The following is a 21,193-nucleotide window of genomic DNA, read 5'->3' as shown; positions in this document are numbered from 1 at the left end:
AAGGAGAAAAGGAAAAAGAAGGAAGGAAGGAAAAAATGGGAGGGAGGAAAGAATTGGAGAGAGGGAAGGAAGGAAGGAGAAAAGGAAAAAGAAGAAAGGGAGGAAAAAATGGGAGGGAGGAAAGAATTGGAGAGAGGGAAGGAAGGAAGGAGAAAAGGAAAAAGAAGGAAGGAAGGAAAAAATGGGAGGGAGGAAAGAATTGGAGAGAGGGAAGGAAGGAAGGAAAAAATGGGAGGGAGGAAAGAATTGGAGAGAGGGAAGGAAGGAAGGAGAGAATGGGAGGGAAGGAGGCAGGGAGCGAGGAAGCGAGGAAGGAAAGGAGAATAAGGAAAGAGGGAGTCAGGGAGGAAGAAAGGGAGAAACAAGAAGAAAAAGAGCCAGAGAAAGAAAATCAAGGAAGCAAGAAAGAACCGAACCAAAAAAAAAAAGGGGGGGGGGGTGAAAAAAAAAAGAAAAGAAAAAGAAGAGGCGGGTCTTCGATCTCCAAGCAACGCCGCCATCAAGCCTCATTGGCTGCAGGATTCCGGCGTGGGGTGGGGGGCGTGTCCACCCGATCGCGGAGCCGAATGGAGGAGCCGAGCAGGGGGCGTGGCAGGAAGTTGGGCCTCGCGCGAGCCGCAGGAGGAGGAGGAGGAGGCGACCGAGCCGAGCTGGGTCCGCTTCCAGGGCGGTCACGTGGGCCGGTGGGTGCGGGAGTCGTGGGAACGGGAGCGCACGTGTAACCCGTCCGGGTCTCACCGCAAGCTGCACCGGGGGAGGGAGGGGGGGGCGTCCTCGAAGCCGGTTTCCCCAAGGTTCAGGAAGGGGGGGGGGCGTCGCCTGGGGACCCTGCGGCTTTGCAGTCCGGCTCGTTTAAAAAGCAAGTTTCTGGCCCTCATTGTTTTGGAGAGGAGGAGGAGGAGGAGGAGGAGGAGGAGGAGGAGGGGTGGCCATCCGAGGAAGCTGGTGGCTTCTGAAACTTGGAGCGCCGGCTTTAGCATGGCCAGCCTTCTCTGGCAAGGGGTTTCCAGGATTTTGGAAAGGCAGTCCCTTCCCCGCCCCCCCCCCCTACCTGGAAATGGCCGGGTGGGAAGGGAAGAGAAGGACTCTCGGGATACCAAAGCAGGGCTCGGCCCGCCCTGACCCCAAAGCCGTAAAAACAGCCCCCCGAATGGTTCAGGGAAAAAGTTAGAATGTGAACGTGGGTTTGGTGTTTCTTCTCCCCCCCCTCTCTCCCCTCTTTTTCAGATTTAGAGCAACAGATTTTATGTCTGGCAGTTGCTGCTTGAATTCAGGAAGAATCTGAGGTATTGGGGATGCCTTGGGCCCTCTCTTCCTCCCCTCCCTTTATTGGTTGATCTGCATCCTTCCTTTCGTTTAAAAAAGAACTCAAGGCGGCAAACATATCCAAGGCGCTTTCCTCTTTTCCCAACGACAACCCTGTGAGGTGGGATGAATTGGAGGGAGGGACTGGCCTAAAGTCACCCGGCCGGCTTTCGTGCCTAAGGTGGGACTAGAACTCACCGTCTCCTGGGGATTGGCCCAAAGTCACCCAGCTGGCTTTCGTGCCTAAGGCGGGACTAGAACTCACCGTCTCCTGGGGATTAGCCCAAAGTCACCCAGCCGGCTTTCACACCTAAGGCAGGACTAGAACTCACCGTCTCCTGGGGACTGGCCCAAAGTCAACCCAGGTGGTTTTCGTGCCTAAGGCAGGACTAGAACTCACCGTCTCCTGGTGATTGGCTCAAAGTCACCCAGCCGGCTTTCACACCTAAGGCAGGACTAGAACTCACCGTCTCCTGGTGATTGGCCCAAAGTCACCCAGCCGGCTTTCATGCCTAAAGGGGGACTAAAACTCACCATCTCCTGGGGATTGGGCCAATATCGCCCAGCTGGCTTTAAAGCCTAATGTGGGACTAGAACTCACTGTCTCCCAGTTTCCAGCCCGGTGCTTTAACTACCAAACCAAACTGGCTCTCTTTATAATAAAGATATTTTTTTATAAGAGTGTACATACCGTGACTGGCTGAAGGACGATGTCTCCGTTTTCCTCTTTTCCAGGCTGACGTCATGGTGGACTCCCACTACATTTTACCCAACGACATTGGGATTGCGACCTTGGATTGTGCCGAAGCTTTTGAGCTGTTGTCACCGGAAGAGAAACACTATGCTCATTATCTGTCACGAGCTTGCTGGTATGGGGGGCTCGTGGTCCTCTTGCAAACGTCCCCCGAATCTCCCACCATTTACGTCCTCCTCTCCCGCATCTTCCGAACCCAGGACCCAAGTCAGTTGCATGAGGTGGCCCGTTCGCTCGGCATCACAGATGACGAATATCAGGTAATCAGTCAGAATAGAGCCGGAAGGGACCTTGGAGGTCTTCTAGTCCAGCCCCCTACTCAAGCAGGAGACCCTGTACCCATTTCAGACAAGTGTCTGTCCAGCCTCTTCTTAAAGACTCCCAAGGATGAAGCACCTACAACTTCTGGTGGCAAGCTGTTCCACTGGTTAATTGTTCTCACGGTTAGAAAGTTTCTCCTTAATTCCAGGTTGCTTCTCTCTTTGACCAGTTTCCATCCATTGTTTCTTGCCTTCTGGTGCTTTGGAGAAGAGGTTGACGCCCTTTTCTTTGTGGCAGCCCCTGAAATACTGGAAGACTGCTATCATGTCCCCCCTAGTCCTTCTTTTTCTCTAGACTGGCCATTCCCAAATCCTGCAACCGTTCTCCGTATGTTTTAGTCTCTAGGCCTTTAAGCATCTTAGTTGCTCCTCTCTGCTCTCTGTCCAAAGTCTCAACATCTTTTTTTTCTTTATGTGACCAAAACTGTATTCCAGGTGTGGCTTTATAAAGCGGTACTAATACTTCACCTGATTTCGATTCTGTGCCTCTCTTTATATAACCGAGGATTATATTAGCTTTTTTTTTTGGCTGGGTGGACTTCAACTCCTCACGGTTAAGCGATCATCCGTTGGGACTCCAAGGTCCCTCTCGCGGTTACTGTTTTTGAGCCAATTTTCCCCAAATCTCTGCTTGTTCCTTCGGTTTTTCTTGCCTACGTTTGAAACCCTTCCCTTTTCTCCACAATAAATTTCACCTTGTTCAAAGCCTGTCAAAGATCCTTTTGGATCCTGAGCTTGTCTTCTGAGGGTTGTTGGCTATTCCTCTTAGTTTCGTGTCCCCTGCAAAATTTGACGGCTTCCCCTTCTGTTCCCTCCTCTGAAGTCATTTATGACGATATTGAAGAGTCCTGGGCCTAAGATGGATCCTTGTGGTAAAGTACCGGAGATTGTTTTATCTTTCATTTTCCTGCTGTCCATCGACGCAAAAACTTCTGTGATTTTTTTATTTTATTTTAATTCCATTTATATCCCGCCCTTCTCCGAAGACTCGGCGGCTTACAAGTTTAGCAGTATGCCTGCTTGTTAGGGCTTTCACACACACCCCAAGCGGCATTATTACAAAGTCAGCTTAATTGCCCCCAACAATCTGGGTCCTCATTTTACCTACCTGGGAAGGATGGAAGGCTGAGTCAACCTTGAGCCTGGTGGGACTCGAACCTGCACTAATTTTATTTTATTTTATTTTAATCCCATTTATATCCCGCCCTTCTCCGAAGACTCAGGGCGGCTTACAAGCTTAGCAATAGCCTTCATTCTATGTATATGCCTGCTTATTAGGGCTTTCTCCCCCCCCCCAAGCGGCATTATTACAAAGTCAGCTTAATTGCCCCCAACAATCTGGGTCCTCATTTTACCTACCTGGGAAGGATGGAAGGCTGAGTCAACCTTGAGCCTGGTGGGATGCGAACCTGCATTAATTGCAGGCAGCTGGTGTTACTTAAGGAGGCATTAGCCCACTGCTCCACCAAGGCTCTTTTTATTTTATTTTTTTATTATTATTATTATTATTATTATTATTATTATTATTATTATTATTATTATTATTATTATTATTATTATTATTATTATTATTAGATTGCTGCTGTCTGTTGTGTTGTAAAACAAAATGGACTTCTCCCTTGCAGGCTGTTCTGGTTTACACAGCGGCCATTTACGCCAATATGGGCAACTACAAGTCCTTCGGTGACACCAAATTCATCCCCAGCCTTCCCAAGGTGAGCGTTGAATGAAGACTGCGGGGTGGGATCGGCTTTTGAACTTCCGCCTTCCAGCCAATTGGAAAGCTCCTTGGCCCTCATTGGCTAAGAGGTTGATGGAGGAGGGGGTGGAGTCCTGGCAGTGGCTCCACCCCTCTTGGGCCTTAAAAATAGGCATTTTACTTGGATGTTTTTCCGTTGTCATTTTTATTCAGGTCCGTTTTGATTTCTTTATTTTATTTTATTTTTTAATTTTCGTTTCAGTTTTGATTTTTTTTCCTTTCCTTTTTCTTTTTTCATATTGGCTTTGATTTTTGACATATATTTTTTTAAAAAAAAATTCTCACCTTCAATTGGGTTTTATTTTTTAACTTACGTTTTATTGTCCTTTTTTATTTTATTCCTTTTCTCACTTTTATTTGTATTTCATTTCATTTTTTTTCCGTTTTGATTTCTTGATTTTCATTTTTTTTTTAAAAAAATTCGTTTTGTTTCAGTTTTGATTTTTTTTCCTTTTTCTTTTTTTCATACTGACTTTGATTTTTGACATTTTTTTTTTGGAAAAAAAATTCTCGCTTTCAAGCTGGGTTTTTCTTTTTAGCTTTCCTTTTACGGTGTTTTTTTTTTTAAATTTTCTTCCGTTATTCCTTTTCTCACCTTTATTTGTATTTTATTTCATTTTTTTTGCCCCCCCCTCCCCGTGGTTAGTTTGAGTTCTTTTCATTTTCATTGGGCTTTTTTCTTCCAGGGTTCACTTTTCTTTCGTTTTTTCCTCTTCGTTTTTCTTTTTTTTTTCTTTTTTTCTTTTGATTTATATTTTGTTCCTCTTTTTTTTTCGCGCCCCCCCCCCAGGAAAAACTGAAGCAGCTGGTGTGGGCGAGCCAGGCGTTTTTGCAAAACCCGGAAGAGATGGAAGCTTTGTGGGAGTCCTGTGGGAAGTTGATGTACTCACTGGAGCCCCTCCAGAGGCATTTGGGTCTCCGTGGTGAGGTAATTTTATTTTATTTATTTATTTAATTTAATTTAATTTGTATACCGCCCTTCTCCCGAAGGACTCGGGGCGTTGAACATTATTGTCCTTGTGCCCATCTCAGGTCCATTTCTGTGTGTGTGTGTGGGGAAATCGGCCATTTGGGCTTTCGAACGGGGCTCTGACATTCCCGCCTAGAACTCTTTATTTATTGATTGATTATTTATTAATTGAATTTCTATACCTCTCCTCTTTTTTTTCCCCTTGTTTTTAGGGTGTTTCCACCTACTTCTCTGCAAATTGCTCCATGGAAGATGCAAAGCTGGCTCAGAAATTCCTGGATTCTCAGGTGCTGCTGGAATTCTCTTGTAGTCCTCGGCTTGCCACGGTTCACCTAGCGACCGTTCACCGTTAACGACGGCAGTGGAAAAAGGCCACTTATGACCGTTTCCACCCATCTGTGACCGCTGCAGCATCCCCGTGCTCACACGGGATTTATATTGGGATACTTGACCACTGACTCATGTTTATGACGGTTTTGTGTGTATGTGTGTGATGGGATCCCCTTTTTACGACCTTCTGACAAGCAAAGTCAAAGGGGAAGCCGGGTTTACTTTTAAGGACCGTGGGGCTGATTGAACAGCTGCAGTGATTCGCTTAACAGCAGTGGCAAGGAAAGTCATAAAACGGGGCGAAACTCACTTAACCAATTTCTCACCAGCGTAAATTTGGGGCTCAATTGGGGTCGTAAGTCGAGGACTACTTGTATACCATTTGGGGAGCAGGGAAGCATTACAAGTAGTCCTCGTTGCGGCCGTCATAAATATGAGTCGGTTGCCAAGCATCTGAATTTTGATCACTTGACCATGGGGATGCTACAGTGGTCATAAGTGTGGAAAAACAGTCATAAGTCTCTTTTTTTCCAGTGAGACTGTAACTTTAGACGGTCACTAAACGAACTGTTGTAAGTCGAGGACTATCTAGTGTTAAAGGAGAGGAGACGTGGGTTGGGGTTGGCCCCCTCCAATACGTGGGGACTTCCAACTCCCAGCCAGGAAGAACATTATTGAGAAATATGAGAACGGACAGTTTGCTTCCTGTGATAGGGACTTCACTTCCCAGAATTCTCCGGCCGGATTGGCCAAGAATTCTGGGAATAGATGTCTTAGTTGGAGACAGCTGGGCCAGGAGATACAACTGGGTGACTGGATGGAGGGCAGAGTTGGCACCTAGATGGAGCAAGGTTAAGGGTGGCACTTAATGACTAAGGTCGACTTTGGCACGGTGTTAAATCATTATCAAACCTACAGAGAGTGAGTTCTAATCCCGCCTTAAGCATGAAAGCTGGCTGGGTGATTTGGGGCCGAACACCAGGAGACTGTGAGTTCTAGTCCCACCTTATGCATGAGAACTGGCTGGGTGACTGGGCCAATCACCAGGCGACAGTGAGTTCTAGTCCCGCCTTAGGCACAAAAGCCAGCTGGGTAACTCTGGACCAATCATCAAGAGATTGTGAGTTCTAGTCCCACCTTTAGCACAAAAGTGGGCTGGATGACTTTGAGCCAATTACCAGGAGGTTGTGAGTTCTAGTCCTACCCGAGGCATAGAAAACCATTTGGGTAACTTTGGGCCGTTCCCCTTCTCTCCCTCCCTCTCAGCCCAACCCACCTCGCAAGATTGTTGTGGGGAGAACAGAGGAGGAAGGAAGGAATATTTGAGACGTTCACCCCCTTGAACTTATAATATAATATATATAATATATAATATAATAATGGCAGGTTACAAAAATAAACGTATGTTTTTCCAATGCTTTTTTTTTTTTTTGTAGAATATCAGTGCATACAACACCCGTCTTTTTAAGACAGAGACCGGAGGGAAAACCAGTTACGAAGTCCGTCTGGCTTCGGTCCTTGTGGATGGTAATGGCTGGAGCGTCCCTCCACCCCTTCTGCTCCCTCTTGTTTGAGGTCAATGATAAGTCCCCAAGAAAGAACATTAATGGCGTTAATTAACATTAACAACATGCCCCTAAGACAGGGCTCTTCAAACGTGGCCCTTTGACGACTTGTGGACTTCAACAAGGCTGAGGCTGAGGAATTCTGGGGAGTTGAAAGTCCACAAGTCATAAAAGGGCCAAGTTTGAAGACCCCTGCCCTAAGGCATGAATGTGCTCAGGTAGTCCTTGACTTATGACCTGTCATTTAGCGTAATTAATTAAGGTATCTCTCATTCCTTGTCCTTAACTCTTTGTTTACAACATTTTCATTCTATTCTTTAGCACCCAGAATGTATAGGGGATTATCAAATAATAAACAATCCATCCAGTAGAGAGAGAACTTATATTTCTTTCTATCTATCTGTCTGTCTGTCTATCTATCTATATCTATCTATCCATCCTTAACCTCTGTCTATCATCTACCTACCTACCTATCTGTCTATCTATCTGTCTGTCTATCTATCTATCTATCTATCCATCCTTAACCTCTGTCTATCATCTACCTATCTGTCTGTCTATCTATCTATCTATCCATCCATCCTTAACCTCTGTCTGTCTATCATCTACCTACCTACCTACCTACCTACCTACCTATGTATCTATATCTGCACATATACACATACGCACACACACTGCATGAGAAATGGTCACGTGTCCCTTTGAGTGGTCACCCAATACATGTCCACGCATCTTTAAAATGCTGAATTACGTCTCTCTTTTTTTTTTCCTTCAGAACCCCAGCTTGATGAGATGGCGGTCAAAACGAAGCATTTGCAATTTGAGGGCTGCACGTTTACCGTCACCCGCGGCGATTACAGCCCGATTCTGCAGAGGGTTGTGGAGAATTTGCAGAAAGCACAAGTAAAGCAACAAGTGGAAGGGATTTTGTTTTGTTTTTTTGTTGACGTGGGTTAGCAGCTCTCTTCCGAACGAAACCACAGAAATTTGCCAGTTTGGGATGTGCGGACTTCAACTCCCAGAATACCCCATCCATCAGTTCTGACTAAAGCTTTCTGGGAGGTTGTCCAGAAGTCTTAAAATGGTTACGGTTAGGTTGGGTGGGCTTCAGTTCCCAAGATACCCCACCACACCTCAGTTCTGACTGGAGCACACTGGGAGTTGAAGTCCACATATCCTAAAACGATTAAGGTTAGCTTGAGTGGACCTCCACTCCCAGAATTCCCCTGCCAACAATGCTGGCTGGGGAATTCTGAGAGTTGAAGTCCACCCATCTTAAAAGGGTCTGACTTTGAGAAGCCATGCTCTACAGCCTTTGCTGTTCCTTCACCAGCAACATACGGCCAGCCCCATTCAGACCGAGATGTTGGAACATTACATAACCAGCTTCAGGCAGGGCTCCATCCCGGCTCACAAACAGGGGTCTCGCTGCTGGATTCGCGACAAAAGTCCCATCGTGGAAAGGTGAGTTTTGCGCCCAGGTGAGCTTGCAAAGAAATGGATCTCTTTCCTTCCAGTATAAGTGCTTAATTCACTGTATCTCGTCCCACTTTGTGAATTCATTGATAATTCTTGTTAAGTTACTTGGCATTTCCTTTAACTGGTTTTCCAATTACTTAAAGATAAGAAGAGGTGGGGTGCAGCTTCCGACGACGCCTCACACTTACAACTACAGGTGGTCCTCGACTGGACAGAGACTGGACAGCCATTTGTCTGAAATGTTATAGGGTTTCCTGCCTGAGCACGGGGTTGGACTAGTTGACCTCCAAGGTCCCTTCCAACATTATTATTATTATTATCCCAAGTATGGGAAGCCTGATACAAGACAGACGGCCATTATCTGTTGCAAAAATAAGACAAATACAAATGAAATGAAACTGAAGTGTCAACGAAATAAAAATGGAATGAAATGAAATTTAAAACAAAAAACCAATATAACAAAATAGTACCGCGTGCCTGTTGACACCTGTCCAATTTGCCTCCACAGCTACATTGGTTTCATCGAGAGCTATCGAGATCCCTACGGATCCCGGGGAGAGTTTGAAGGTACCCCGTTTTTTGCCATCTCTCAATTTTTGGATCTGGTCTGTTAATTTGGACTCTAAGGGTGGTGGGGGGGGGAAGATTGGAGACAGTCAAGCAAGAACCAATTTTGCCCGGCTCTAAAGAAAACCCCTTGGAGTGGGGAAGAAACGTGGTTTGCACCCAGAGCTGCGGTTCCGCTTTCCTTCAATCAGCAGAGCCTTAATTCTCCCCGCTCGAGCGACGCAAAAAGAAATCCGGCCCAAAGAAATTGCAAAATTGCAAGAAGCCCTTTTTGTTGGTTTGTTTCAACTGATCTTCGTCTTTTTCAGGTTTTGTGGCTGTGGTGAACAAAGCCATGAGTGCTAAGTTCGCACAGCTAGTGGCCCAGGCTGAAAACCTCCTGGAAGAGCTGCCTTGGCCCCGCGCCTTCGAGAAGGACCACTTCCTGAAGCCGGATTTCACCTCCCTCGACGTGCTGACGTTCGCAGGAAGTGGGATTCCTGCGGGCATCAACATCCCGAATTGTAAGGCTGTGCAGAGCTGCTATCTGGATTTTTACTGCAGTCTTTCTCAAGCTTGGTGGCTTTCAGAGGGGTGGGCTTCAACTCCCAGAATTCCCCAGCCAGCGTGCTTTTAAAATGGGTGGACTTCAACTCCCAGAATTCCCCAGCCAGCGTGCTTTTAAAATGGGTGGACTTCAACTCCCAGAATTCCTCAGGCTTTCATAGGGGTGGGCTTCAACTCCCAGAATTCCCCAGCCAGCGTGCTTTGAGAGGGGTGGGCTTCAACTCCCAGAATTCCCCAGCCAGCGTGCTTTTAAAATGGGTGGACTTCAACTCCCAGAATTCCTCAGCCAGCAGGCTTTTAGAGGGGTGGACTTCAACTCCCAGAATTCCCCTGCCAGCGTGCTTTTAGAGGGGTGGACTTCAATACCCAGAATTCCTCAGCCAGTATGCTTTAAGATGGGTGGACTTCAATTCCCAGAATTCCCCTGCCAGAATGCTTTAAGAGGGGTGGACTATGCTCTCGGCCATCCTGGCTTATCTTGGCTGGGGATGATGGGAGCTGTAGTTCATCCCCTCCTCCACAGATGACGACATCCGCCAGACGGAGGGATTCAAGAACGTCTCACTGGGGAACGTGCTGGCGGTCGCTTACACCACTCAAAAGGAGAAACTGACTTTCCTGGCAGAGAAGGACAAAGTATGGCTTCCTTTGTGTTTGTGTGTGTGTGTGTATGTTTGTGTGTAGGGGACAAGACAGAGGAAGTGGGGCCTGATGGGAGGAGGAAAACCTGAATTAAAGTCATTTAAAGAAAAGCTGTGCGGGGGGGGGGGGGAACTAATCCTTTCAATCTATTAAAGAATAACCGAATTGGAAGGGGTCCTAGAGGTCTTCTAGTCTAACCCCCTGCTAACGTCGCGGTGTCTTTTTTTTAGGATCTCTACATCCAGTGGAAAGGACCTTCTTTCGAAGTCCAAGTTGGCCTCCACGAGCTTCTTGGTCACGGCAGCGGGAAGCTGTTTGTCCAGGTAAGGCCTTGCCTTTCTCCTTTAGCCAGACCCCCAAAATTACAATTGCTTTTGTAGTATTTTCAGCTTCAGAGCTGGGGTTTTTTCCAGGTGTGCAGGTACCATGCTGGTAAACCTGTGTGGGTTCTCCTTTTCCCAATTATGTTCTCTCTGACAACATCCCTGCGAGGTAGACGCAGGGGGGGCTAGGGGAGTCAGTTGCCAAGCGGCTGGATTTTGATCATGCGACCATGGGGTTGCTCCAACGGTGGTTAAGTGTGAAAAACAGTCACGAGTCCCTGTCTACAATGCCGTTGTAGCTTTGAACAGTCGCTAAATGTACGGTTGTAAGCCGGGGATTAACTGTGACCAATATTGGGCAAGTGGGTGTTTGAAATAAGCCTGCAAATCTTCTCTGTTGATTTGATATTAATTTCGTGTCGGGTGGGGATTTTAAGGCCTTTTTTTTCCCCTCCCCTCTCTCCCCCTACGTAGGACGATTCGGGAGCTTTTAATTTCGACAAGGCTGCAGTGATCAACCCGGAGACGGGAGAATTGGTGAGGCTTTCGGCTGGACAGAGGGCTCCAGATGGTGGATCACATCTGTCCCGGCTAGCTGGGTCCGGATGAAAAACAAGGCCCTGGAGTTTTTTTGTTTTTTTTTAAAGAGGAGACCTGGACAGCCGCTTGTCTGAAATAGTACAGGGTCTTCTGCTGGAGCCGGGGGTTGGACTAGATGACCTCCAAGGCCCCTTCCAGCTCTCTTCTGATCGATTGAGTGAGTGACAGATGAACTTTCCAATCCTGTTTTCTCTGCTCACCCCCTCCTCCCCTCCCCCCCCGTCCAGATTCGGAGTTGGTACCAAGGGGGCGAGACCTGGGACAGCAAATTTTCAAGCGTGGCCTCAAGCTACGAAGAGTGTCGGGCAGAATGTGTGGGTCTGTACCTCTGCTTGAACAAGGACGTGCTCCGGTGAGCCTCGGTGGGCTTGGGAGAGGGTGCAGAAAGAAGGGATATTCTGAGCTACGGCAAAGCTGAATTACAGCACAAATATTTTAGGGTCCCGGCAAAATTTAATGGAAAATTTAGACACCGTCGTTTTTTTTTCTTTTTCTTTTCTTTTTTTAAATTTTTTTCCCCCTGTATAATATTTAATTTATTCAAATACAAAACGTCTAAATATTTTTTTTTAAAAAAGAAAGGAATTTAAAAAATATATATTAATAAAAAAATAACAGGAAACACAAGAATAAACATATAAAAGTAGTAAGAGTTACTAATAATAGCTCCGTTAAAAATTAAAATAACTTTTTGAAGGTTTTTTCCTGTATAATATTTAATTTATTCAAATACAAAACATCCAAATATTTTTTTTTAAAAAAAGAAAGGAATTTTAAAAAAACTATATTAATAAACAAAAAAGTAACAGTAAAAACAAGAATAAACATATAAAAGTTGTAAGAGTTACTAATAATAGCTCCGTTAAAAATTAAAATAACTTTTTGAAGGTTTTTTTCCTGTATATTTAATTTATTCAAATACAAAACATCCAAATATTTTTTTTAAAAAAAGGAATTTAAAAAAAACTATATTAATAAACAAAAAAATAACAGGAAAAACAAGAATAAACATATAAAAGTAGTAAGAGTTACTAATAATAGCTCCGTTAAAAATTTAAATAACTTTTTGAAGTTTTGTATCGATTTCAAAAGGTAAGGTAGGATGCAAAATAGAAATATTTGCATTTATCGTCTCTCCTTCCCCCCCACCCACCCGCCTTTTAACTGAACCGTTCATTTCCTTTTTCTGCTTTGTCAGCATCTTTGAACTGAAAGGAGAGGATGCTGACAATGTGATCTATATTAACTGGCTAAATATGGTCCGGGCGGGGCTCCTGGCTCTGGAATTCTACACCCCCGAATCTGGGACATGGCGGCAGGTGAGCGTCCACGTCAGGCTTTTCAGTTTGCCCCATTTGCAAAAGACAGAAATATTGGCTTTAGTATTATTGCTAGATAATAATGATAATAATTATAATTTAATGCAGTGTGTGTTTCCCAAACCTTGGCATCTTGAAGATGAGTGGACTTCAACTCCCAGAATTTTCCAGCTAGCCTAATTGAGGAAACCTTAACTAATTAATGGTAGATTGTTATTGACGTTACGTTTTCTTTGTTTGTAAATAATATCGATGTTATATTTCTTGATAAATGAGTGAAACATAATGGCAGCGAGCAAGGACATTATATCCCCCTTTCTGGGCATTTTCTGACAATACAAAAGTTACATTTTGGTATATATTGCTTTTTTAAAAAAATTATTCCACATGCTATTTATTTATTTCTATTGCGATTCTGTTCTGTGTTGGCTTTATCATTTACTGATTTTATGACTTATGACTATTCCCACCCACCCCAATATTGCCTGTGGAATTCTGGGAGTTCAGATCCACACATCTTAAAGCAAGATGGTTGGGGAATTCTGGGAGTTGAAGTCCACCCATCTTAAAGTGTGCCAGATAGAGATTTCTGGGAGTTGAAGTCTATGTATCTTAAAGCCTGCTTGATAGAGAATTCTGGGAGTTGAAGTCCACCCATTGTAAAGCCTGCCGGATAGAGAATTCTGGGAGTTGAAGTCCACCCATCTTCAAGCCTGCTGGATAGAGAATTCTGGGAGTTGAAGTCCACCCATCTTCAAGCCTGCCGGATAGAGAATTCTGGGAGTTGAAGTCCACCCATCTTCACGCCTGCCAGATAGAGAATTCTGGGAGTTGAAGTCCACACAACACTGAATCCCTAAAGCAGATCTGGAAGTCCGTTTTGCTCTCTTGGGAATAATAGCATGCGAATTCTGCTTTCCAGCCTTGCAGATAGGAGAGCCTGCAAGGCGCCTCGCACCCGTTAACGACTCTTGTCTCCTCTCTTTGCCAGGCTCACATGCAGGCCCGTTTTGTGATCTTAAGAGTGCTGCTGGAGGCTGGCGAGGGACTGGTGTCCCTGCACCACACCACAGGGACGGACGGCAAACCCGATGCCGTTGTCTCGCTGGACCGCACCAAAATCACCAGCGTGGGAAAACCAGCCCTCCAGTGTTTTCTCCGGAAGCTGCAAGTAAGCCGGGTTTCCCCCCCCCCTTCCCTCCCTTAGCGGTGGAGAAACTCTGTTCCTAATGGTGAAAGCGCAGGGGTCTTCAAACCTGGACCTTTTATGACTGGTGGACTTCAACTCCCAGAATTCCTCAGCCGGGCATGCATGTCTAGCTGAGGAATTCTGGGAGTTGAAGTCCACCAGTCATAAAAGGGCCAAGTTTGAAGACCCCTGCTCTAGGCTAGAAAGCAGGAGACGGCGAGTTCGAGTTCCGCCTTAGCCATGAAATCTGGCTGGGTGACATTGGGGCCTGTCAACCTCTCAGCCCGACCAACCTCACAGGGTTGTTGAGGGTGAAAACAGGAGGAGGAAGATGCGATGGATATGTTTGCCCCCTTGAGTTATTTGCAAAAATGATAAAGGCGGGTTATATAGGTAGTCCTCGACTTGCAACAGTTCATGTAGTGACCGTTCAAAGTTACAGCCGCGCTGAAAAAAGTGACTTATGACCGTTTTTCACACTTACGACCATTGGTCACATGATCAAAATTCGGCCGCTTGGCAACTGATTCGTATTTTATGACGGTCGCAGCACCCCGGGGTCCCGAGATCCCCTTTTTGCGACCTTCCGACGAGCAAAGTCAAGAGGGGAAGCCAGATTTCACTTAACAACTGTCTTACTCACTTAACAACCGCGGTGACTCAGTTAACGACTGCGGCAAGAAAGGTTGTAAAATGGGGCAAAACTCACTGAACAAGTGTCTCACTTAGCGACATACATTTTGGCCTCCGTTGTAGTCGTACGTCGAGGACTAACTGTATCAGGTTCAGAAAAGCAAGCTGGAAAGAAGAAACTGGGAATCCTAGCAAGGGAAACAAGAGACACTTTCAAACTAGGGTTTGGCTGCCTTCCCAGGTGCTGAAATCCACTGCCGACGTGGAAGGCGGCCGGAAGCTTTATGAAGCCTACTCAGCCGTGACAGACGACAAGCCTGAACGCTTTCTAAGCCTACGTGAGACTGTGCTTTTGCGGAAGGAAGCACGCAAGCTCTTCGTCCAAGCCAACACCGCGCTGGAGGGTAAGCAGGCCGGGATTTTAACCTGGTTTACGGTCTCTCAGTGGTCCAACGTCGCTGGTGTTTCACTTTGTGTAACACCTCGGAGCGCTTCCCAGGATAGTCCAGAGATTCGTGGTGGAAAGAGATTTAGAGCTGGCTTCTAAAGTATTAGTTGACGGAAGAGATCCACGCAGTTCAGAAATAGAAATTGGGAAAAAGGAAGAATACCATCCTGGTTTTCTTTAGGGATAGAGAATAACTTGGTTAGAGTTAAATTCTGTTATAGCCTATTACAGTGTTTTGCAACCTTGGCGACTCTTAAAGAGGGGTGGATTTCAACTCCCAGAATTCCCCAGCCAGCATCGCTGGCTGAGGAATTTTGGGAGTTGAAGTCCACATGTTATAAAAGGGCCATCGTTTGCCACCCGTCTTAAAAGTTCAGCACCATTGTCTTGTTTCTCTAGCGCTGGGGTCTTCAAGCTTGGCCCTTTTTTTGACTCACGCTGGCTGAGGAATTCTGGGAGTTGAAGTTCACAAGTCATCAAAAGCCCAAGCTTGAAGACCCCTGGCTTAGCTTCACAGCAAGCCCTAAGCATTGTCCTGAGCTAAATTTTGGAGCCTGCAACCAAGGAAAAAATGATTGGGGGATTAAAATCTAATCGGAGAATTGGGGACAGAATAAATTTTGCCCTTTCTTTCTTCTTTCTTTCTTTCTTTCTTTCTTTCTTTCTTTCTTTCTTTCTTTCTTTCTTTCTTTCTTTCTTTCTTTCTTTCTTTCTTTTGCCGGCGGACTTGGTCTCTCTCTCTCCCAGAAGGCGGAGTCCGACTGACCCAGTATGAAGCCAGCGCCGCGGGGCTGATCCGTTCCTTCGCCGACCGCTTCTCCAAAGACGCCGAGATCCTCGAACGGGAATTGCTGCAGCTGACTCACGCAGATACTCATTTTTGGAAAAATTAAGGCTGCAGGGCGGGTGGGGGCGGGTGGGCCTGGGTCTTCCCTCTCCCCTCCCTCCCGAGCCGTCCTGATCTCTCCTGCCAAAATCCCGTTGGGAAATGGAGAATTCCCACGCTAGCGATGGCTCCGTCAGGCTAGGAACCTAATAAAGTGAAGTTTTCTGAAGTTTTGCGGGCGTCCATTTCATTTGCCCCTCCCGCCGTCTCAGCGGTGGCCACGATTCGCGTCCCGCTGGGGTTTCCACCGTTGGGGGCTTGGGACCCCTGGGAAAAACCCATGAAAAGGGGCCTTGAAAAGGGAAGGGAAGGGAAGGAGCAGGCTGGAGGAAGACGGAATTTGACCCGGATTCACTTAGCAACCCTTTTATTAATTGTTGCATCGATCGATTTCACAAGCGTGGCAAGAAACGTCGTAAAATGGGGCAAAACTCTCTTTTAACAACCGTCTTGCTTATTGGCAGACATTTTGGGCTGAATGGCGGACGTTAAGTCGAGGACTACCTGGCATTGATTCTTCCCTTCCCCTTGCCCCATTTCTTTTCCCCGTGTGTTTGTGTGTGTGTGTCTGTGTGTCTGTGTGTGTGTGTCTGTTGTGTGTTGTGTGTGTCTCTGTGTGTGTGTGTTCGTGTTCTTTTCCGTAGCTAATTGGTTCCCCACCTTTCGATTCAAACAGGCAACCGATCTTAACTTGGGTTTTCTTCCTGTTTCTCAACCTCGGCCCCTTTTAAGAGCTGTGAACTTCAACTCCCAGCATCCTTCAGAGCTGGCCGACTGAGGAACTCTGGGAATTGAAGTCCACACGCCTCTGAAGAGTTCCTCAGCTGGAGAAAGAAAGGCGAAGGCGAAAAAACCCCGGGTGTCGAAGCCCACCTCCCCGGCCTCGGCTCCCGCCTTTCGCCCATTCCCACCTTCCCGTCCCCGAAACCCAGCCGCCCTCCGCTAGGATGGAGACGGATTGCGAGCCCGCCCTTTCCGACGGCCTCTTTCTGCCCAGGTTTCGTCAGGGGCGGGGCGGCCCTTCGTTCGGGTCCCGCCCTTACCCGGAACGAGGCGGCAGGTGGCGCCACGTCGCGTGTAGACGCAGCCCGAGGGGGGCGCGGCCAGAGAAGCGAGGTGCGCATGCGCGCTTGGGACATTTTTCACCCGGGAGCTCGCGCCGGGGGATCGCAGAGCGGTTGGTAGTCGGGCTGGCGTTTGCAGCGTGCAGGAAGGGTCGTGTGAACGAGCCGACCCGGGTTCTGGGTGCGATCTGAAGACCGAAGCGCCGGGGTCGTTTGGGGCACCCTTCCCTCCCACCCACCCCCCCAAGATCAGCCCCCGGAAAGGCGAGGGGTCTCCCTCTTGCACCGTTCCCATGTGGCTGCCGCTCCTGCTGGGTCCCTGGGCCGTGCTGCTGGCTCTTTCTGCCGGCCGCTGCCGGGGGCTCTCCTTCCATCTGCCCCCGCTGAGCCGCAAGTGCCTGAAAGAGGAGCTGCACCGGGACGTGATGGTCACCGGGGAGTATGAAGTGTCCGAAGCGGCCGCCCCGGGTATCCGGACGAACTTAAAGGTGGGAAGCATCTCCTTCCTTCCTCCTCTTCTCGACCCCTTTGCACAAAGTGGGTGGTGGGGGGAGCGTCTTCCCGTCCTCTTGCACCATCTGAGCTCACGCAACCTGGAGCTGATCTGGTTTATGCCCTCTGTGCATGCTCAGGGGTTGTTGTCTTGTTCTGCCCGCAGGTGACCGACTCGGCCGGACACCTGCTCTACTCCAGAGAAGAAGCCAAGAAGGGGAAATTCGCCTTCACTACCGAGGATTACGAAGTCTACGAGATTTGCTTTCAGAGTCACGGACAGCCAGGTAAGCGGGTCCAGGTGTGGGCACTCAGCTGCCTGGCGACAGCCTCCCCATCGTCCCCATCCAGATCCTTCAGGTGGGCAATGGGTCATATTTGGAAAGAGAGAGAGGTACAGTAGGCGGACTTACTTAACTTGTCGCTTTTGACTCCCAGGTACAGACTTTAATTATTTACTTTGCCGTGGAGTTTTCTCAAAATTTGTGTGATTTTTTTTTTTTGCTTCTTTGTTTTAATTGTCAGTTAAAACAAATCTTTCCAAGGCAGTCAGATGACCGGTGATATATTGTGCAAAGGCAAAAAACAGAAACCTTTAACTGACGTGGTTCAATGGGTTTTGCCACCCTAGCCGGTAAATTTACTTTGATCGTTTTAAAATATCTTTCCTCCTGTTGACCAAAGGCACTTTGACTTTTTAGATTTCTTTGGGGAGGTTTGTTAGTTTCCTTCGGAACGGAAAAGGTTTCGGAGAAACTCAACCGCATTGTTGGCTGCTGTTATGGTTTGTCAGACCGTCAGCCAGATGTTTAAACTGAATTTGATATTTTTATTCATTTATCAAATCCTTCCCAAGGACCTGGGATAGACAGATGTTGCTTAATAATATTAAAAGGACCGGTCACAACATGTCAGCTGTCCCATGTCAAGCGGCCTTTTGCAATTGACCAATGGAGATTTGGTCAATGCCAGTGGTATTCCAGGGGTGCTCCAGATGTTTTGGGACGCTGTTGGTCCTATCTCCGCTTTCTTTTGCCACAGTCGTTTTACTTCTAGTTGCAAGTCTTTGTACATTGGGATTTTCTCCATTTTTTTCTTTCTTTATTTTTACTAATGTATTATTATTAAAAGTAAAGGCAAAGGTTCCCCCGCACATGCGTGCTAGTCGTTTCCGACTCTAGGAGCCGGTGCTCGTGTCTGTTTCAAAGCCGAAGAGCCAGCGCTTGTCCGAGGACGTCTCTGTGGTCATGTGGCCGCCACAACTAGACGCCAAAGGCGCACGGAACGCTGTTACCTTCCCACCGTAGTGGTCCCTATTTTTCTACTTGCGTTTTTACGTGCTTTCGAACTGCTAGGTTGGCAGAAGCTGGGACGAGTAACAGGCGCTCGCTCTGCTATGCGGCACTCGGGATTCGACCCGCCAAACTGCCGACCTTCTGATCGACAAGCTCAGCGTCCCAACCCACTGAGCCACCGCGTCCCTAATGTATTATTATTACTGTTATATTTAGCTAACCTCACGTAACACACTAGAACATAGGAAATACTTGGAATATCAGGAACATATTCTTTATTACTGTTATAATCTATGGTTTCTCGCGCAGCCAGATATTCAGACTGGATTTGGTATTTTTAACCACCTTTTATTATATTATTATTGATACGATTAATGAAAATTGGATTTTCTCCCCGTATTTTGCATCCTGTAACACAGACTTTCCTTTTAATGTTTTCAGGGAACTTCCGGGTGCCGGACCAACTGGTCACCCTCAATGTTAAACATGGGGTAGAAGCCATGAATTACGAAAATGTAAGTCAAATTTTTGCTGGGTGTGGCTCCGAATACTCTTGACTTTCAACGATTCGTTTAGTGGTTGTTTGAAGTTACGAACGGCACTAAAAAAAGTGACTTATGATCATTTTTCACACTTACCACCGTTGCAGCGTCCCTGTGGTCATGTGATCAAAATTCAGACATTTGCCAACTGACCCATATTTATGACGGTCGCAGTGTCCCAGGGTCGCGATCTTCTGATCAGCAAAGTCAGTGGAGAAGCCAGTCCTTCACCATATTATGAAAATGTTCTTTGAGGACTGGTAACTTGATTAGGTGTGTGGTGTGACGGCGGCCATTAATGGTGCCGTTACTTAGCTTCCCTTCTCCCTGTTGGGACCTGGGACAGACCAGGATGACCTCACAAGCGTGATGATGTCATTGCAGACGTGATGTCACTCGTCCCTCTCTCCCGCCAAACTCTATGGTTCTCCCAATTCTTTTGCCAGGTCGCAAAAGCAGAGAAACTGAAGCCGCTGGAGATAGACCTCCGTCGGCTGGAGGACCTTTCCGAAGCCATTGTTAAGGATTTTGCCTTCATGAAAAAACGGGAAGAGGAAATGCGCGACACCAACGGTGAGGCCGGACTTTCTAATTGGGGATTTGACCCCTGTTTTCTGGACAGGTGGCCCCACGGAAAATGGCGATATGGACCACTTTCTGCATGACTTGACCTTTGCTTCCAACCTTCTCCAGCTCTTCTGAACTCCCAGTGAAGCCAAAATTTGGCATTCCTCAAACGTAGCCACTTTAAGATGTGTGGACTTCAATTCCCAGAATCCCCCAGCCAGCACGCACTGACTTTTATTGTAAACTTGAGGTTAACAAGCAAAGTGATCCAAGCTATGATATGTTGATGTGAGCCGCCAGCCAGTTCTTCTAACAAAGGGCTAGACCAGAGATTCTCACTTTCCAGCTTGAAGATGTGTACATTTCAACTCCCAGAATCCCCCAGCCAGCATGTACTGATTTGATTGTAAACTTGGGGTTATCAAGCAAGGAGATTCAGACGAAATATTAGGCACCATCAATATGAGCCATCCGGCAGTTCTCCTTCAAATGAGCTAGATCAGAGTTTCTCAACCTTGGCTGGGGAATTCTGGGAGTTGCAAGTTCACACATCTTAAAGCATAAGGGCTTGGGAATTCTGGGAGTTGAAGTCCACCCCTCTTTTTAAGGGAGCTGCTGGCTGGGGAATTCTGGGAGTTAAAATCCACACACTTTAAAGCAAGCTGGCTGGGAAATTCTGGGAGTTTGAAGTCCAGTTGTCTCCCAGTTTCAAAGATTGAGAAACACTGGGCTAGATAGTTGTTTGTCAGAGATGGGTTGATTTAACTCACTTAATAACCGCACCACAGAATTTCCTGTCTCAATTGTTGTCGTAAGTCAAGGGCGACCTCTCTAGTTGGACTAGGTGAGTTTTTTAGTTAAGGGTTTGCAAAGAAACAGTGGTAAAGCCGATGATTGTTTGTTTGGCATAATGTGAGAATCTAGTCTGCTGCGTTGGGTGGTGATCTCGATCAGGACTTCAATTCCCAGAATTCCACAGCTAGGAACTCTGGGAGTTGAAGTCCACAAGTCTAAAAGTCGCCAAGGTTGGACAGCCCTGGTCTTAGTAATTGCCACCAACGTGTTGATCCTTCATCCCTGTTTTTTCTTTTCTTTTCTTTTTTTGCAGAATCCACGAGCACTCGGGTTTTTTACTTCAGCATTTTCTCCATGCTGTGTCTGGTCAGCTTAGCAGCCTGGCAGGTATTCTATTTACGACGGTTTTTCAAGGCCAAAAAACTCATCGAGTGACAGTGACTCCATCCAGGGCTCCTTGGTATCCTTAACCTGGTTGTGCCAAGATTTCAGGAAAACCACTTTTATCTCCTAACTGGCCTTCTGTTCTCGACGGGGTGACAAAGAAATTGGACTGAATCTTTTTTTTTGGGCCACAGATCGATTTGAAAAATGGCCCAGAGTGTTGGGTGTGTGTTTTTTCTTCTTCTCCTGGACTCATTTGGTCGATTTTTCTCACCATCTCTGCAGCTTCGGGGTGGGACTGGCGGAAGGGCATCCGTTCTGACTGTTACGCAGTTTGAGCACACTGGATAATATTTGGAAGTAATAAATCTTGGTTCCTAGGCTGGCGGCTGTTGGGGAAAACGCATTTGAAACCTGAGTTG

The 21,193-nt window shown here is 46.8% G+C and overlaps 2 protein-coding genes across 5 annotated transcripts; both read left to right on the top strand.

The window, feature by feature from the left end:
* The first annotated feature begins 354 nt into the window (after positions 1–354).
* DPP3 (dipeptidyl peptidase 3) lies at positions 355–15,825 on the top strand. Of its 4 annotated transcripts, none has more exons than XM_081340933.1 (19): positions 355–683; positions 1,228–1,286; positions 2,041–2,319; positions 4,005–4,094; positions 4,929–5,066; positions 5,321–5,395; positions 6,875–6,965; positions 7,776–7,903; positions 8,334–8,464; positions 8,988–9,046; positions 9,355–9,549; positions 10,116–10,228; positions 10,465–10,557; positions 11,032–11,094; positions 11,385–11,509; positions 12,356–12,476; positions 13,468–13,647; positions 14,540–14,702; positions 15,497–15,825. In XM_081340933.1, exons 3-19 carry the CDS (start codon positions 2,050–2,052, stop codon positions 15,637–15,639), a joined length of 2,178 nt encoding a protein of 725 aa, XP_081197059.1. In that variant the 5' UTR covers positions 355–683; positions 1,228–1,286; positions 2,041–2,049; the 3' UTR covers positions 15,640–15,825. The 4 variants fall into 4 exon arrangements, with proteins under 4 accessions (XP_081197059.1, XP_081197056.1, XP_081197057.1 ...); XM_081340930.1 differs by having other exon boundaries at positions 361–683; positions 15,494–15,816; XM_081340931.1 differs by lacking the exon at positions 355–683 and adding an exon at positions 810–859 and having other exon boundaries at positions 15,494–15,816.
* Positions 15,826–16,772: 947 nt separating this feature from the next.
* On the top strand, positions 16,773–21,152 carry LOC308675576 (transmembrane emp24 domain-containing protein 10-like). The gene is made up of 5 exons (XM_081341018.1): positions 16,773–17,184; positions 17,355–17,475; positions 18,925–18,998; positions 19,472–19,598; positions 20,701–21,152. The coding sequence occupies exons 1-5, from the start codon at positions 16,990–16,992 to the stop codon at positions 20,820–20,822; spliced, it is 639 nt and encodes a 212-aa protein (XP_081197144.1). The 5' UTR covers positions 16,773–16,989; the 3' UTR covers positions 20,823–21,152.
* Positions 21,153–21,193: the final 41 nt, after the last annotated feature.

This window comes from Vipera berus (assembly GCF_964194415.1).
Source record: "Vipera berus genome assembly, chromosome: 16".
Taxonomy (NCBI): Eukaryota; Metazoa; Chordata; class Lepidosauria; order Squamata; family Viperidae; genus Vipera; species Vipera berus.
Note: the sequence above shows the minus strand (reverse complement) of the source record. Positions and strands in the feature narration are given on the sequence as shown.